The sequence below is a fragment of the Cydia pomonella genome, chromosome 14 (assembly GCF_033807575.1).
Source record: "Cydia pomonella isolate Wapato2018A chromosome 14, ilCydPomo1, whole genome shotgun sequence".
In the NCBI taxonomy this organism is placed as follows: Eukaryota; Metazoa; Arthropoda; class Insecta; order Lepidoptera; family Tortricidae; genus Cydia; species Cydia pomonella.
Window position 1 is genome coordinate 6,134,388 of NC_084716.1, and position 18,450 is coordinate 6,152,837.

At 34.8% G+C, this 18,450-nt stretch overlaps 2 protein-coding genes across 3 annotated transcripts in view; one reads left to right on the forward strand and one right to left on the reverse strand.

The window, feature by feature from the left end:
- The window catches only part of LOC133524800 (phospholipid-transporting ATPase ABCA7-like), a 66,774-nt gene that overhangs the window by 26,276 nt on the left and 22,048 nt on the right, over positions 1-18,450 (reverse strand). Inside the window, exon 1 of one of the 2 annotated variants that reach the window (XM_061860946.1) lies at positions 17,785-17,935. The exons of the other annotated variant lie outside the window; for it this stretch is intronic. The gene's annotated coding sequence lies outside the window, so the exon portion shown is untranslated. Of the gene's footprint in view, positions 1-17,784; positions 17,936-18,450 lie in introns of those variants that run through there. 2 annotated transcript variants of the gene reach the window in all.
- On the forward strand, positions 5,766-9,715 carry LOC133524794 (uncharacterized). Its single transcript, XM_061860937.1, has 2 exons — positions 5,766-6,679; positions 7,047-9,715. Exons 1-2 carry the CDS (start codon positions 5,852-5,854, stop codon positions 7,068-7,070), a joined length of 852 nt encoding a protein of 283 aa, XP_061716921.1. The 5' UTR covers positions 5,766-5,851; the 3' UTR covers positions 7,071-9,715.

Below are 18,450 nucleotides of genomic sequence, written 5' to 3' on the forward strand. Positions count from 1 at the left end.
TGTACTATCAACTAATTCCAATTCCTCATCCTTCACAATGACACTTGTTTGTACATGCCTTACATTACTAGTGACAAACTTAATACATTTAGTCTTATTCTCATTTAACAATAAATTATTAACATTGAACCAATTTACTACTTTAGAAATAGCATCGTTTACATCATTGTAAGCTTGTTGCTGTCGTTTGACTTTGAAAATAAGTGAAGTTTCGTCTGCAAACAATACTATATCATGGTGGGTCTTTACAAGGAATGGCAAGTCATTTATGTAGATAAGGAACAGGAAAGGTCCCAATATTGACCCCTGTGGTACACCCATAGAGACCAATGACCCCGGTGATCGCTGTCCATTCACATCGACCCTTTGTATTCTACCATTTAAGTAGGACTTAAGTAAATCCAGTGCCGCTCCTCTAACTCCATAATAGTGTAGTTTCCTGATTAATGTTTCATGACAAACGCAGTCGAAGGCCTTAGACAAATCACAGAAGATACCTATAGCATCTCGTGACTCCTCCCAGGCATCGAAGATATGCTTAATTAGCTCAACACCAGCATCGGTTGTCGAGCGACCCCGTGTAAAACCAAACTGCTTATTATGCATTAAATTATTGACGTTAAAATGTCGTACTAATTGAGAAAGAATTAATTTTTCAAAAATCTTACTGAACGTTGGTAGCACAGATATCGTTAATAAGTTGTAGTGACGCTTAAGCTAATTAAGTAATTAAATGTCATTATACGAGATTGGCACTTAAGTGGCACATTTTTATAGTATAACTGTTTTTGTCTACGCTATGTTATACTTATAATACTTCACAAAGCGACTGTGAAGACGAACAATCGTCTTCATTTATTTATTAAACTTTATTGCACAAAATACAAAAAAATACAAATATCGGACTTAATGTTTAAAGGCATTTTATATCAGTCAACCATAGGGCTAAACAGAAATGTATAAATGGTGCAAGAAAAAACGTAAGAGAATATTAAGTATTTGTTTTACCAGGGAGCAAAGTTGTTGTTTAACCCCTCATGCTAATTTTAGTACCCGAGCAAGGGAAAATTCAAGGGACAAATTTGTCTACCAGTGAAATATAAAAATTGTTCACCACACCAACACGAGGTAAATACTAATTGTAAAACATTACAAATCAAATCCAAATAAACGCTCATAAATATTCATCATTCAAACTTTACTTGACCCGAGTACGTCCTTAAACTACGTCCAAAAGAGAGGTATGGGCATTGTGAATGTCATCTCGTTTTGTGTGGTAGGGCACAGCCGGTGGATGTCATTCCAGATCTAGAGCAGAGCCCAACTGGGGAAGTACCTCCACCTTACAGAAAACAGCAGCCAAATAACCACTAGACCCTACTCATAGTGTTGTGTTCCTGCCGGTGAGTAAGGTTGCCAGAGCTCAACGAGGGGGGGGGGGGGGGGGGCGGGTTTAGGCTCGGCAACGCGCATGGAACTCCTCTGGAGTTGCAGGCGTACATAGGCTACGGAGACTGCTTACCATCAGGCGGGCCGTATGCTTGTTTTCCACCGACGTAGTATTAAAAAAAATACTTACATGGATATAGTTTACTTTGGAAAATATCATCTACTTGTGGAGCGCACCCCCTTAATTTTATTAGCGATTTAACTACAATATTTGTAATTGTAAATTGAATTGTGTAAATTTGACATGTTCTCATTTATTAATTTTTAACGTAATTTCTACCTAGTTTTATTGTAGAACATGACGATCATTAGGAGATACTCGTACTTAGTTATTCGTACTTTGTTTTGATATGAATGATAAAATTGTTGACATAAGATTGGTTGTTTTTAAGACATTTTAAAAATTGTATCCATTTATTTACTAAATAATATTATGTAAATATTAATGACTAATGACGATCATAATATAAATTCATGTATGTAGATTACGTTAGCATAATTTATAGTGTAAAATAGCTAAATCTATGAGAAGGTACCTAATACGTATATATATATTTATTTATTTATTTATTTAAACTTTATTGCACAATATAACAAATAAAGTACAAATGGCGAACTTAATGCCTAAAGGCATTCTCTACCAGTCAACCATCAGGCTAAACAGAAACAGTAGTACGTGCAGGCATTAAACAAAAAAAAAAAACAGAATAAGTAACTTAAAACAAGCAAAATAGCGATAAATAATATATACTAACGGTTATAAACTTACATAAATATACTATAATTAAATATACATACATATATATTAATTTATGTACCCAGTGCAAAAAATACTACGAAGGACAATTAACCAGAGAGCTTGTCGAAAAAGTGCTTTTATTTATTATAATTTATATATTTTAAGAAGCGGCACATAGAACACACATTTATGTACGAATCCCACCGACCGGCTGGAGTCGGACCGCGCCGGAACGCTTTTTCAATGCCTATACATCATGTATGGCAGAAGCGATGGCGTCCGTCCGGGGCCGGTCGCGTCCGCAAGGAGCCTAGCAGAGTTCACTAGAGACTGACCAAAACAAGTCTGCAACGATTTTGATGGCACATGCAGTGCACGTGTTATTTTAAACGTCAAACTTCTATGAAATTATGACGTATAAATAACATTTGCACTGCGTGTGCTATCAACATCGTTGCAGACTTATCTTGGTCTAACTCTAACATACGCCGTATAACAAGTAGAGGTAAGTGAGGAATATGAGTGTGACATAGGTACGGACGTGACGAAATTATATTAATCTGTTCCGTGATTTGGCTACAAAATCCTACTACCGATGCATCTGCGTTTTCAAGTGGCTACTTGACATTTTTTTGTAAATAATGTCAATCGATCTTGATTTTCCTGGGGATCAAATGTCTATATAGGACTCATGGCATTTAAGCAACACAAAGGTCAGAAATGAGAGTTAAAGTCTGACGCTTGCACTCGACGATTGAAACGCCTGTAACAAAATGATAATGTAATGTGACGTCACATTACATTAGTCTGTCCTAAATGTATGGAAGATCAAGAGAATTCCTATTTTGACCCTGAAATATTGCGTTTATGTATATAGTTGTTTTACAATTTATTTTTTATAAAATGTAAGGAATCGAATGGTACCACTTTCTTTTTACATTTAAAAAATTAATAGATTTTTTTTGTTCAGACTTTCGAGCCTTGTATTTTTTATAATCTCAATATGGCTTTTTAAATTCCACTTTTTTATAATAGATGGCGCATTTTCTATGCATTAATCTAAATTTTGTTATAATATTCAACATGTGTCAAGTACCCAATTGTAGCGAAGTTACTGTTTGTGACCGCGGCCGGAAAAACGTCCCACATTGTCGCTTGCCATAAGGACGCCCCGTCAAGTTATTCGTATAAAGATACAGGCAAACCTCATCCTTATGGCAATCGACAAAGTGGGAGGTTTTGCCGGCCTCGGTCACATTGTTTTATGTACCTACACAGGATGGCCTAAAAATATGTTTTTTGCGGCATATTGTTGAAAATTTTAACCATATTTTAACCAACGTGATAGTTTGTGGATGAAAGCTTACAAAGTATATTTAGAAGATAACGTTTTGTTTAAGTTGTGCCTAGTTTTCATTTTAACGAAATGTTGTAAAAGATGTGTATGTAAGGAAATTATTCCAAAAAAATAAGTGTCAATTAATGGCCAGCCTATAATGCGTTTAGCGGTTTTTTCTCATCAACCACACAGGTAGTTGTAATACCGAAATATAATGTAACCTTTCATCTGCTAAGCATTTGATTAGTATGTCCAACGACCATGGCGGTCAAAACGTCAAACAGTCCACACTGCTTGCACGCGAATACGTAGTGTGTTCTTTATCACACCTACCTGCCGTAGGCAAGCGTGACAGAGAGAACACTACGTATTCGCGAGTGTATTTTACAATAATTCGTCTACCTTGTTTCCAAGATAGGCCTACCATTAGTCGGTTACGTTGCTTAGTTCACCAACGACAAATTGGGCATAATTTTTCACATCGATAACCTGACTGAGTGTATGTCTGCCATCCGGTCACGGAGATAACTGTATGGGAATTATGCGAATATGCGTGCAGTATGAAATTATGTAAGTATACGAATCAAAAGAAATTATATCAGGTAACCGAGAAAAAATATTTCAACCAAATAAAAGAAAACGTTCAGTATCCCTAGTGTAAATTTGATCGACATCATAACGGGACGAATGCGTTTGCGTTAAGTCTCATTTTGTATAGGATTTTGAGTTTCCAAAACGTCTCGCTTGGCGCGCTCTTTCTAAATCCAATACAAAATGAGACTAAACGCAAACGCGTATGTCACGTTTCGAAATCGAATTTATTTACACTAGGGGTACAGGTTGTGTCATATCAGAAGGTTAAGGAGTTGGCAGAGGACCGGACGAGTTGGAGATTGCTCCACCGACAAGAGCACAGCTCTTAAATATGAAGAGGAAGAAGTAAGGCTCATAGACATACATTACAGACTAAGATACTAACTATAATTATAATCTTAGAAACTAAAACTAAAAAATCATTTTGGCGACACAACAGCGTTTTGCTTCGTCATCTGAACTTTTGGTGTATTTTGTAAAGTACTAGTTTTAGGAATACCCCTATCATACATTTCTTTTTTGTATCTTTGCTCGAAATTAATATATTATTATGACACGTAATTGTTTACCGATTCTGAGATAACTAGGAAAAAATATCAAAACACGTAGACTAAATCCTATTTGTGTAAATATACCATTATTGTTAAACTATAAGTTTGTATATGATAAATGCTACTACCATCAGAAAATACGCTATTTGTGATATACCTTTAACCAATAAAATTAAAAACGAGTGGTCAATACCAGATTTGTTATTTGTTATATTTAAGTATCTTTAAACTGGTAACCACGATACAGGATTTGCCTAAAGACCATCGTCAATATTACAACTAGTATAGTTTCTATTTTTCTCCATGAGCTTCTACGGATTATCGTCTTATCTATTGTTTAAAAACCGCAAAGGCGCGTGCCACTATGAAAAAATGGTCATGCCGCATAGGTAGCGTTTATTGAATTACTATTCTATTGAGCACGGAATAAGATTCATTATGAACTAATACAGAATTCTAACAGAATAGCTGTCTGATCTCTATTGGTGCGTCTAAGGTAGGCGACTAAACGCCCTCAAACCAGCTTAACTTGTGACACTGCGATCCGAAACAAAGATACGTATTCGAAGACCTCGCTTGCACTGGTAACTGTTATTTTAACATTAAGATTTAAAACTTTACTGTAAAAAATATCCTGTGGTTGTAACGTAAAATGGAAATATTTTTTTAAGTCATTATTCCCAATTTCTATCGCTCGTATTTCAAAAATAGCATTTTGGCCGTTTTCCACGGATTTTAAGGTGACGAAATCGAGCGCTCGAAATTCAAAAATCGCCCGCCTGATCTGGGAGATCTCATTTATGATTTATAATCGAAATTGTATCACGAATATTCTATGTAACTCCTTTGGAGTTGCAGGCGTACATAGGCTACGGAGACTGCTTACCATCAGGCGGGCCGTATGCTTGTTTGCCACCGACGAAGTATAAATTTTTTTTTATTATAATGCAAATTTATCTACGATGCATAAAATTATGCAAAGCACCAATATAAATCACTTCTACTTTTTTTACTTACCTACTTGTATCATGTTCGTAGTTGAGTAATGAGTTTTGGAACGCACTACGATCACGTGACGGACGATAGAAAAAGACGAGTGACAGAATACACGGAGTTCTCAATGAATCATGATATTGTTTTATTTAATAATCACAATATTGTATTTGTCTAACATTATACATGGCGCAGTCGCAGTCTCCATCAATCATGTCAATGTTTAACATACCTGAAAAACTAAACGTATCCGGAAATCTGTCAGAGAATTGGAGAACATTTGATCAAAACTTTAAAATATACTTGGTGGCGTCCGGTTTAGATAAAAGTGAAGATGCTAGGAAGGTGGCGATACTTTTAAATGTCATCGGGGAGGATGGCATTAAAATTTTCAATAATTTCGCGTTGACGGAAGATGAGAAAAACAATTTCGAAAATGTCATGAAAAAATTCCAAGAATACTGCGAGCCTAAAAAAAATGTGCTTCATTCAAGATTCCTTTTTTACACCAGAAAGCAGGAGGAAAGTGAACAATTTGACAGCTTCCTAACTGACGTAAAGAGGCTAGTTAAAAGTTGTAAATTTGAAGCGGAAGATGAAGCTGTTCGCGATCGACTCGTACTAGGTACCAATGATTTGAATACGCAGAAGAAAATAGTAATAGAAGGCGATGCGGATCTGGACACGGTAATCACAAAGTTGCGACTTGCTGAATTAGGACGTCAACAAGCTGCAGAGGTCCAGGGCAAAGTCAAGGTTGACAAGGTGGTTGACAGAAGATCCAACAGCAAACCGGTGCAAAATAATATGGTACTAAAATGCAAATGGTGTGGAGAGCAACATGAGCGTAAACTCGAAATGTGTCCGGCTCGAGGCAAATTATGTACAAAGTGCAATCGGTACAACCATTATGCAACAGTGTGCCGCAGCCGATATGTAAAAGTTATTGCAGACAGTAGCCTGCAAAATCAGGAAGATAGTGATGGTGAATTTTATTGTGGCAGTGTTCAGAAGGTACGTTCTAAAGAATGGACACAAACATTATTAATAGAAGACACCAAGAGTGTCAAGTTCAAGCTAGATTCTGGTTCCGATGTTAACTTGATTCCGTTGGGTATCTATCAAACTATTAAACAAAGAAAAAACCTGAAGTTGGAAACTTCTAAATGTAATCTTTATGCTTACAACAATACAGGGATAAAAGTATATGGCTCCATATTGTTGGAAGTCAAATTAATAAGTAAATGCTATTTTATAGAATTTATTGTGACAGATTCAGAATTTCAACCAACCCTTGGCAGAGATGCTTGTTCAATGCTAGGTTTAGTTGAAAGAAAATACACTAATAAAATTGACCTATTGGAAAATGATATTGTTACAGATGATCCAAGGAAAATTGAATTAGTTTCAAAGTACCAAAATGTATTTACTGGACCAGGGAGATTTCCAGCTGAATGTCAAATACTACTGAAAGAAGGGTCTGTACCGATCTCAAAACCACCTCATCGTATTCCTCTAAAATTAAAAGAAAAACTTAAGTCTGAACTTGAACGACTGTGTCAAAAAGGTGTCATTTCAAAGACAGATGAAGCCACAGAATGGGTCAATAGAATTGTGATAGTTGAGAAAGACCAAAATGCAATCCGTGTGTGCTTAGACCCTAGGGATCTAAATAAGTGTATTCTTAAGAAATATTATGAAATACCAACTATAAATGACCTTAAATCTAAAATATCTGAGGCAAAATATTTCTCGGTCCTAGACTTAAAAGAGTCTTTTTGGCAAATTGGTCTTTCTGAATCTAGTAAAAAGCTTTGTACATTCTCAACAGTCTTTGGCACATACAATTTCAATGTTTTACCATTCGGATTAGACATTTCAGCTGAAATTTTTCAAGAAAACTGTGAAAATTGTTTCAAAAACATTGAAAATACATTTATTTACATTGATGATTTTTTAATATATGGAAAAACAAAAGAGGAACATGATGTGGCTTTAGAAAAAGTCTTAAGGAGGGCACAAGAATTAAATATTAAATTTAATCTTAAAAAATTTCAGTATCTCCCTGAAATAGTAAAGTATTTTGGGCATGAGATAATTAATGGTTGTTTGATGCCTGATAAAAATAAGGTTAAAGCTATAATGGATTATGACTCACCCTCTGATAAACAAAGTTTACAAAGGTTTCTGGGCATGGTAAATTATATGAGAGATTACATCCCAAGATTGTCCGAATTAACAAGCCCGCTAAGAGAACTTTTAAAAAAAGATGTTATGTTTCAGTGGGGAGTGACTCATGAAAAGTGTATTGAACAAATTAAAAATATTCTTGTTAGTCCACCTGTTTTAAGAAATTTTGATCCCAAGCAACCTTTAACTATCCAAACAGATAGTTCAAAAAATGCAATAGGCTGTGTTTTAATGCAATTTAAACAACCAGTTGCATTTGCATCTAAAAGCCTAAGTAAAACTGAATGTGAATATGGTCAAATAGACAAGGAATTTTTAGCCATTTTATTTGCTTGTAAAAAATTTCATTATTATATATATGGTAGGCATACTGTAGTACAAACTGATCACCAACCATTAGTTGCATTAATGAAAAAAGAAATTTATTCCATTGAATCTCAAAGATTACGAAAAATTAGATTAAAACTAAATATATATGATATTGATGTCCGCTATGTTAAGGGTTCACAGATGTTGATTGCAGATGCTATAAGTAGAGCATCTTCAAAAGCTGATGCTAGTACACTTGAACAATCTTTGGACCGCGTTGTTCATACTGTGAATGTAAGTGATAGTTTTCTGATAGAGATTACAGAAGCCACATGTAAAGATGCAGCACTATCCCAACTGATAGAATACTATAATAATGGCTGGCCTACAAATATTGATAAAGTTACAGATCTTGTCAAACCTTACTGGAAATTAAAAAATAACATTGTAGTTGAAAATAATATTGTATATTTAGATCATAGGATTATAGTTCCCTCATCTCTTGTAAAAACTGTTTTGGAAAGAGTACATTCTTCACATTTTGGTATCACAAAAACACTGGGTAGAGCCAAGTCACTTTTCTTTTGGCTAAACATGAAAAGCAATATCATTGATACTATAAGTAAATGTCATTTATGTGAAAAATATAGTGCTAAAAAAGTAAAGGAATCCTTATTATTAGATGAAACTACGCCGTCACTCCCATATCATAAAGTGGGTTGTGATTTTCTAAATTATGGTAATGAAAACTATCTAGTAGTGGCTGACTACTATACTAAGTGGTTTGATCTAATTAAAGTTAATTCCATGACTGCTACAACAGTTATAAATATATTAAAAACCTTATTTGCTACTCATGGTATACCAAGCATTCTCAGAGCTGACAACATGCCATTCAACTCTATTGAATTTAAAAACTTTGCAAAACTGTATAAATTCTCTGTTGTTACATCTAGCCCGCTGTATCCTAAATCGAATGGCTTTGTTGAAAAATATGTTGGTATAGCAAAAACTATGTTAAAAAAATGCAAGGATGAGAATTTAGATATACATCTTGTTATCTTAGAATATAGAAATAGCCCAGTGATAGGTTCACCATATTCTCCATCACAATTGTTGTTTAGTCGTTTTACTAAGTCTACACTGCCAATACACAACAAATTGCTTGCACCAAAAGTAGTCACTGATTTTGATAAGTATCAAGAAAAAAGAAACATTATAAATAAAACCAATTATGATAAGACTGCTAGACATTATAATTATAATCTAGAAAAAGGGCAAGATGTTGTGTATCGCAGAGAAAATGTATGGTTGCCAGCCAAAATAGTGGGCCTTCACAGTTCGCCCAGGTCTTATTTGATCCAAGATGATCAGGGTTCTATATTAAGAAGGAACTCTTCGCAATTGAAGCCATCAGCAACTTCCAAGATCCCATCAGATGATTATGTTAGGTCGCCTAGACGATGTGTTATACCTTTAGAGGATGGGGACTCGGAGTTGCCTATGGGTTCGGAGCAGGTTATGGAACCTGGATCTTCGGCTAATTGTGAAGGAAGACCTAAACGTATTATTAACCCTCCAGCTTATCTTAAAGACTATGAGACAGACTTACCACATAAGGGGGAAGATGTATCATGTTCGTAGTTGAGTAATGAGTTTTGGAACGCACTACGATCACGTGACGGACGATAGAAAAAGACGAGTGACAGAATACACGGAGTTCTCAATGAATCATGATATTGTTTTATTTAATAATCACAATATTGTATTTGTCTAACATTATACACTACTTAACTGTTTTTATTTACTCGATTAACAAACTAGAATTAACTGATTCAAGGTAAGCCACCATCTCGAACTATCGAGTCGATCGTTTGTAAATCTCTCTTTCTTCTAGTCTGAGAAGAAAAAGGATAGACGATAAAGCATGGGGAATACGTCGAACTAGAAGATAAACAGGTTTTTAGAGTGTCACGGACTGAGCAATATGCTAAAAGTAATTTTGTGCACGGAACGATCGAAGTTGGCACGACAACTACCTTATAGTGTTTAAATCCAATACGGGCAATAAAACCAAACAGAATTTACCCGTGTACTTACATAATCATGAATTACGATTTTTTTTTGAAGTTACACTTAATTATGACCCCGTAATTAATTTTTGAAAATGTACAGAGCAGCAATGTACAGTGCAAACATTACAAGACAACATGATATCTATACATCAAGGGCATAAAATAAAGTAACCCATTGTATCCGAGTCCGAGATAATTTATCGGTCCAAACGTAAGCGAAGGCCGATATATGTCTAGGATGAAATGGGCATATATACCCGAATTGTAAACTCTGCTTTTCACTTTGTTTGCAAGGAAAATATACAGAAATATTAAATATTTAACGTTATTCTACCGTATTTATTTTATACAATACTAAAGACTACTTGCGCGTTCTAGGGTTAGCCAACTAATTCAAATAAATAAATGTGTAGGGCGTGCGGCCCGTCGGCCATCAGCTGCAACAAGTGGTAGTTTCTATGGCAGATTTTGGATTTTATTGCTAACTTAATAAGGATCATAATTTTATGCACTAGAGCAACTTTATCCCATTTACACGCGATTTAAAGTATTTAAACACCAACTTTACGAGCAAGAGAAGTGAAAATCTTTGTTATTAATTATTTTATACCGAATACTAAATATTTATATTGACCTAATTTATCTGACCGATCTATTATTTTAGTACAACACACTGCAACATAATGATCTGTAAAATGGCCAATAAAACTGTTATTTTCGAATCTCGGACATAAAAATACGGCTTAGGTATTAAGATGGTGACCTGCTATACTGGATCGGTCACTTTTATTGAATAACACCGGTTACCAAACATGACGTAACTTTATCCGCGATCTATTGGTTTGAGCCTGTTTTACTTTGACCTTTTACGACATGACAACGATGCTTCATAACACACATAATACATTAGGTAAGTACAGAGGTCGGCAAACTTATGAGAAGAAGAGCCAACAGCAGTACCTATACCCAGACCCATTTGGTATACTGCTCCGATTTCAGATCTATATCAGTGGTCACCAGATGGCGGACCGCCGACCTATTTTGTGCACAGTGCGCGACCATTTAGGTTCTAGGGTGTGAGGATGAACACCCTGCCGACGGCGGGCGGCGATCCGATATTTAAATGTTACATTTCTAAATAAAATGTCTATAAACATTTTACGTGACAGTTACTCCATAAAATAAAAATGTAGGTAATTACTGTCATAAGGACACGGCACGGCCATAGAGTAAAGATATTATAACGATATTGTGTTAAGAGAATTCATTAGTGGTAATTTTCCATAAAAACGTTCGACATTTTCCTCTCTGGATTTTTTTTAATATGAGTTCAATAATACCAATATGTGTGTTTGTACGTTTTGCTTTTTTGATATTCTTGTTTTTAAAAGAACTAGGTTACTAGGTAGGTTCAAATCCTGGTAAGGGCATTTATTCGTGTGATGAGCATGGATATTTGTTCCTGAGTCATGGGTGTTTTCTATGTATTTAAGTATTTATAAATATATATATTTCGTTGTCTAAGTACCCTCAACACAATCCTTATTGAGCTTACTGTGGGACTTAGTCAATTTGTGTAATAACGTCCTATAATCTTATACCTTTAAACGAGCAATTCTTGTATATATATTTATATAGTACCTGGGCGACCGAGCTTTGCTCGGTTATAACTATTTATGTGGTGGTGTATAGGTGATAATCTACATAAACTTAAAAAGTAAAATGTGAACTGACAATTATTATTATTTACAATCGGTTTTAACCTTACAGCACTTGTCACAGAGTAACGCCATCTATTGTCAATTTCTCTTATTACATAGGTCATTTTTTTACTAAATTAAACTTGTCTAAAACAATAAAAATTTAAAAATGATATATAAACTTGAACATATAAAAAAAACAAAAATTAATCACCGGGCGAGATTCGAACCCGTAACACTCGTTTAGCAGTCCGCGTCTTAACCCACTGGACCAAACGGACAGTGGCCGGCGACACGAAATTAGCGACCATATTCTGCGTCGAAAGAAAAACGCATGAAAACTCGAAAACACGCGTTTTCCCAAACATAAGACTAATCTAGATAGATTGTATACCCCCAAAAACCCCCATATACCAAATTTCAGCGAAATCGTTAGAGCCGTTTCCGAGATCACAGAAATATATATATATATATATATATATATATATATATATATATATATATACAAGAATTGCTCGTTTAAAGGTATAAGATATATATATTCAAATATAGCTTAACTGGTAGATAAAGTGCAATGATTTGCAGAAAGTTTTATCTAGTGTAGGTAAATCATTGCAATTTGCAGAAAGTTTTATCTAGTGTAGATAAAGTGAAATGATTTGCAGAAAGTTTCATCTAGTAGTTAACTTAGTTGTAGTTATCCAATACTTGGACATTGTGAAACAAGTATACTAATTTAAAGAACAATAATAAATAACAAGAGTGTAACTTTGCTATATTTTCATATCAAAATACCACACTTGCGTCAGCAAACCTGTTCTCGGACAATACCTGTAATTACCAAGATAAGGTCTAACCACCATTCCCTTCACTCAGTCTCGGAGAAACCAGAATAATGTGGACTCTGATAGTAAACAGTTGTTAAAGGTCTGAGAGTAATGCTATACTGGTATGCGATATGTGCATGGAAATACCCAAGATGCTTCTCATCGAGAAACGTAGAATGACACCCAGAAGTAAAACCAGAACATCATTTCAACTTTAATACAAGGAAATAAGTGTTAAATTTGTGTAAATTATTTTTGAATGACCTAGAACATAAAAATTAAATTAGCTTAAACTTCTGTAATGGTGAATAGCAATAGCAAGTTAAAAACAAAAAATAGGTATGTTTTTTGTTTCATTACCCTGTTTTATTTTTGGATGTGTTTCATTTTGCCACACTAATTTTACAAATAGGTAAGTATTTGTAATTTGCCATGTAGTTTTTAACTTATTATCAAACTATAATATAATAATATTTATTTTATAATTTAATTGGGCCTTTTGCTAATCTGATATTTTTTATCTGTAGTTTTTTTTAAGAGTACTTTATTCGTAGTGGTGAACGCCTGTATTGCCGGAGCATATTTATCTGTTTTTTATTACATAGTTCAATGTCACGAGATATCCATGTACATGTTTTATTAGTTTTGATCGTGACAATTTTCTGAGGAAAGTAAAGAACGTGAAATAATCGAAATCGAGTTTCTAAGGGAGTGTCGTGTTTCTTATTTTTGGATCCATAGTTCCAACGTTATAGAGGGGTAACACACACATTTTTTTTCCTTAGTATTTCCGAAAATATTCATTTTATCAAAAAATGGTTGTTGGAGACCCTTAATTGTTTTGAAGACCTATCCCACACCATTGAGTTAAACCTATAAAAAACACTTTGTATGGGAGGTACCCTAAGATTTTTTTTTATACTTTTTATTTTACCGTTCTATTACCCTGCATGATGTATATCCATTAAAAATCAAAAAAATATTACTTCGCTAATCCGCGAAAAGATAACGTGCTAGTCAATCTGTGCTAACCCGATATACTTACTTGCATATTTTTAATCATTTAAATCAGCAGGAGAAGATGGAGTTTCAGGCGCTTTTACAGCAAGGACAGGAGCTCCTCCTCCCGTATCTGGCCAGAATATTCAGCAAGTTTCGCGTGGGGAACTATACCAGATATGTAAAGGTCAAGGTACGATTTATACCAAAAGATTTATAGAAAATATAAAAAATTCAGGGAAAAAGGACTACTCACAGCCTTCCTTCAGACCAATTAGTCTAATATCGTTTCTACTCAAAACGATGGAAAGAATCATTGATCAGCACATTAGAGCGAAATACCTAGTGAAAAGACCACTACGTGTAAACCAACACGCTTACCAAAAGGGAAAATCTACGGAGACTGCTCTACTCGACCTGGTTGACAAGATACAGAAAACCCTAGAGGACAAGCAAACCGCTCTATGTACGGTCCTTGATGTTGAGAGGGCTTTCGACAATACGCCCACAGATACACACACACTCAATGGAAAGAAAGATTTATTAACCTACTTCAAAAAAGGAGGAGGTTCTCAATTCGACTGTTTTTTTTTTGTATGTATGTTACTCGATATCTCCGAGAATCGTGAACCGATTTTCAAAATTTGTTTTTTTAATCGAACAGGTATCACCCCGAGTCCCGTTGGCACCAAGTCGGTGTCTGACGATGGGATCTTGGAGAAATCGAGGGAACTCTTCAAATGTTATAGGTACATGTATGGCGCTTTTGGTAATTTTAGAAGTCGGTTTTATTTTTTTACCAACAAACCAAATTCGTGAAAAACAACATAAACCATTATAATAAAATCTGTACGTAAAAATTAGCCAAGGGGATGTAATTCAAGTTCAAGATTTGACAAGTCATATTGATATTATATTATATTCAAGTAAAAAACACAAAAATCAGGTTCGCTTATTATTTAATGTGCTAATTTTCCCAATCAATTCTACTGTTAATTATACTTAGCATTTAATTGCAGATGGCATTAAATCGCAAGGTCGCAAGAAATGAACCTTACCGATATTGTTGACAATAATTGCAATGATCATGATGCGTCAATTACTGATTGTCGCGATAATTATATTAAATATAATTACTGATGACGTTAAGAGTGTTAAGACGATATTAGACGATCGCGTCTCCATACAAACGTGGGCCCCATTTTTCTCCCTCGGATTTTATAGAAAATATTTTTACACAATGACTACACCTTATAAAACAAAGTCCCCCGCCGCGTCTGTCTGCGTGTATGTATGTTCGCAATAACTTCGAAAACTATTGAACGTATTTTCATGGGATGTTCACCTATCAATAGAGTGATTCTTATTGAGGAAGTTTTAGGTTGTATAAATTGTAAGATTTTTTTGTAACCCTTAAAAATTAAAAAAAAATTAAAAATTAAAAATTATTTATTTTCGTAAAATATACAGGTGTTTATAAAGTAGGGGATAGTGCTACCCGGTAAGCAAAATTTGCCTGTATTGGGCAACACCGCTCTTCCTTAATTTACAGATTGTCACACGAAAATTTAAGTAAGTCTAATAATATATGTATACAATTAAAATCACATATAACAATTGTTTATAGAACTAGGTAAGTATCGGGGTTGTCAGACATGCAGTAGAAAATAGTAAAAAAGTAAAAAAAAAAAGGAATAATGGAGCCAGTAATTGTGTGTGTGTGTGTGTGCGTGTGTGTGTATGTGTGTGTGTGTATTTAGTAAGTTGATGTGTGGATCTTTAGTAAGATATAGTATGTTTTAATTTTGTAAGTCTTCTGTTTCCTCGTAGCTTTTCGACTTTAACCATTTTATGATTGCTGATTTACACTCGTAGTGAAGTTTTGGGTAAATGTTTAGGCACCTATTGACTTTGTTATAAATGTGACTAGACTTCAAATTGTATTGTGAGCGCGCAAACTTGGTTTTAGTTTTAGTTATACTAGCAACGTTTTTTATTGTCCTTCTGGAGTCATATTCGGCACTGTAAGAAAGGGTTTTATGTTTTTTTAAAGTGATTTGTAGAATATATAGTTTCCTTATTGATAATAGGTCGCTTAGTTGGTATAATGATTCGGTCGGGAAACGGATTTTTTTTAAATACATTGTTTTTAAGAGTAAGACCCTTGCGAAGCCGGAACGGGTCGTTAGTTCAATTTATATTGTTCATAGTTGCTTCGTTTGATTTTTTCGATTTCTTTTATGTTTATAGGAGTTAGAAGCTTTTCAAAATTGGTACCTATGTAATTTGTTTTTCGCTCCTAACTCTTATAATTATAAAATTGAATAAAATCAAATAAAGATACATCAAATTTTATAAAAATATTTACCATAGCGTCAATATGCAGGGAGGAAAATGGGGACTGCGTTTGTATAGAAAACCGATCGTCCCCTTTCCTCTTAAAGATAATTAGAGATGATCTTGTGTCACTGTTGCATTAACCTGTCCACGGGAAGCGTTCTCGTAATTGTAGGTAATTCCACGAGATATTATGCAGTCCCGAAGTACAATCGAGTACAGAATGCTGTGTTATTTTTCGGTTCAACGGTTAACGTTATTACAACACTTTAAACTCTCGCGTTTTGTACACATGTTTAATGATATGAACGCACAGAAATTGGTCTGTGTATGAACCGGTCGGGAATTAGATCGCAGTAGATCCGTTCATATCATTAAATTATTGTTATTGTCATTGTAGCCGCCGTGCAGGTCAGGATCTCGACGATTTAAATAAAACTTCGATTTATAATGAAGTGAAGTATAATCTTCCAAAGGGGTACTGGTTTACAAGGGTTCTTGTCAAAACGGTTCAATGTAGAAAATAGGTGTTGAAAGTATGGAGGATGATGCAAGAGTAATTTGTCATATTTGATTTGATCAGTACAATAGGTTTAGATTTAAATGCTTCCAATTGGCCGCGATACAGATTATGTGGAGCGCTCCTATTGGTGCTTTTAAAAAGCCTCCGAATACTAGCCGAACCCGACGGCTGCGTTTAGCTGCTGCATTGATTTTTATATAATATTAAGTTGCAGTCGCAACAGTCATGAAAATATTCTTTGTTTTATATACTTTAAATTGTAACAAATTTCAACTCAGAGCAGTTGCAGTTTCAGAGCAATAGACAGACGGACGAGTGAAGTAATGTTTTAACAAGCAGATACGTCTGCAAGCGTTACTCCAAATTTTACGCCCACCCAAAGGCGTGTATATATAAGGGAAGGAATGGAAAGATTTGCGAGGTTCTGGTAGGCTTCCTTAGCTCAATTGGTTAAGAGCAAAACGCACGGATTGCGGAGGTTGCGGGTGCAAGTCCTGTCGGAAGCGTACATTTTTCCATTAATATAAAATTTTGACGGACGAGTGATTCTATAAGGGTTCGATTTTTTCCTTTCGAGGTACGGAACCTAAAAAAGGGAAGAACTGTACTTACTAACTTGCCGGCAAGATAAATGTAAAAATAGTATTATTAAAAGACTAAACGGGTGCGGAGTGGGACTAAATAGTCGCGCGTTTATGTCTTTTATACTATATTTTTGTCTGCTGAGATAGTTACCAATTTTCATTAATTAATTAGGTTTTATAGTAAAAAAAGTATTATTTTAGATGACTCGTAGAAACAGTATGGTATATAATAGTGATTGTACTCGTACCTTACTTAGGCAACTCAGCTGCCCAGCTGGGAATACACCATAAAAACAATTTGTAAAATAAAAATAAGAAGAAACCATTAAAGACGTCTCTTTATCTTGAAAAACTTAAATAAATTAAATTAAATTATTTAATATTATTGGGGAGGTTAGCGACTTGGTAGATACTTTCAGGAGCAGCAGACGAGACGTCGTAAAATAATATGGAATATTATAATAGTACAATACAATAATAATAGTAAATAAAATAATAGTATAATATCAAATAATATTTGCGAGTTTGTAAGCGAGTGTACTTCATAATACAAACAAAGAGTTTTTTCCACTTACCGACTGATGTTTGGCCTCCGAGCATCGTTTACATTCTGACAATTGTTCCTCGTACGGGACGCGCGGAACGAATTGTTGTGTCACATACACGTGGTACCCCAGCGGTGGCTCTATGGTTGCATTTTTTATCGTGACAAAGTGGGTTTGCCGGAGTATACAGGGTGTAATCGTTAAGTGTGGCCAGGTCATAATTCCGTAAATATAACAGATATCAGAAAACTTCCAACTGATATCGAAAGTGCGTTACCTAATTAGTAAAATTACATTAACTTTTTTTAAATAGATGAAGTAATATTAAAAATACTAAGTTAAAACACTACCATACATCACGTTTAACACTGATTTAAACTTTCACGATTTTTACACATTATTAACTAACACAAAACGGGACATCGAAACGGGATCGCGTATTAAGTTTTAAATTTACCTCCGACGTTTCGAGGACGGCGTTGTCCCCGTGGTCTCGGAGAAGACTGGCTAAAGTTGACATCAACATATTCTAGCCGCGCGAGTTTTTCGAACTACCCGCACTTGGTCTTGTTTGTTGACTTGAACATTTTGCGCACTAGGGATGCTACTCTGTCGACACACTACACTAACGATATTCGATTTTTCGACTGTCGATATTCGTTCTCGCTTACATATACTAATGACTGGATTCCATGT

Coding starts and splice junctions, on each gene's coding strand:
- LOC133524794 (XM_061860937.1), top strand. CDS start 5,852: ATGGCGCAGTCGCAGTCTCCATCAATCATGTCAATGTTTAACATACCT. Junction 6,680..7,046: donor ATTGTGGCAGTGTTCAGAAG/GTACGTTCTAAA, acceptor ATATTGTTACAG/ATGATCCAAGGAAAATTGAA.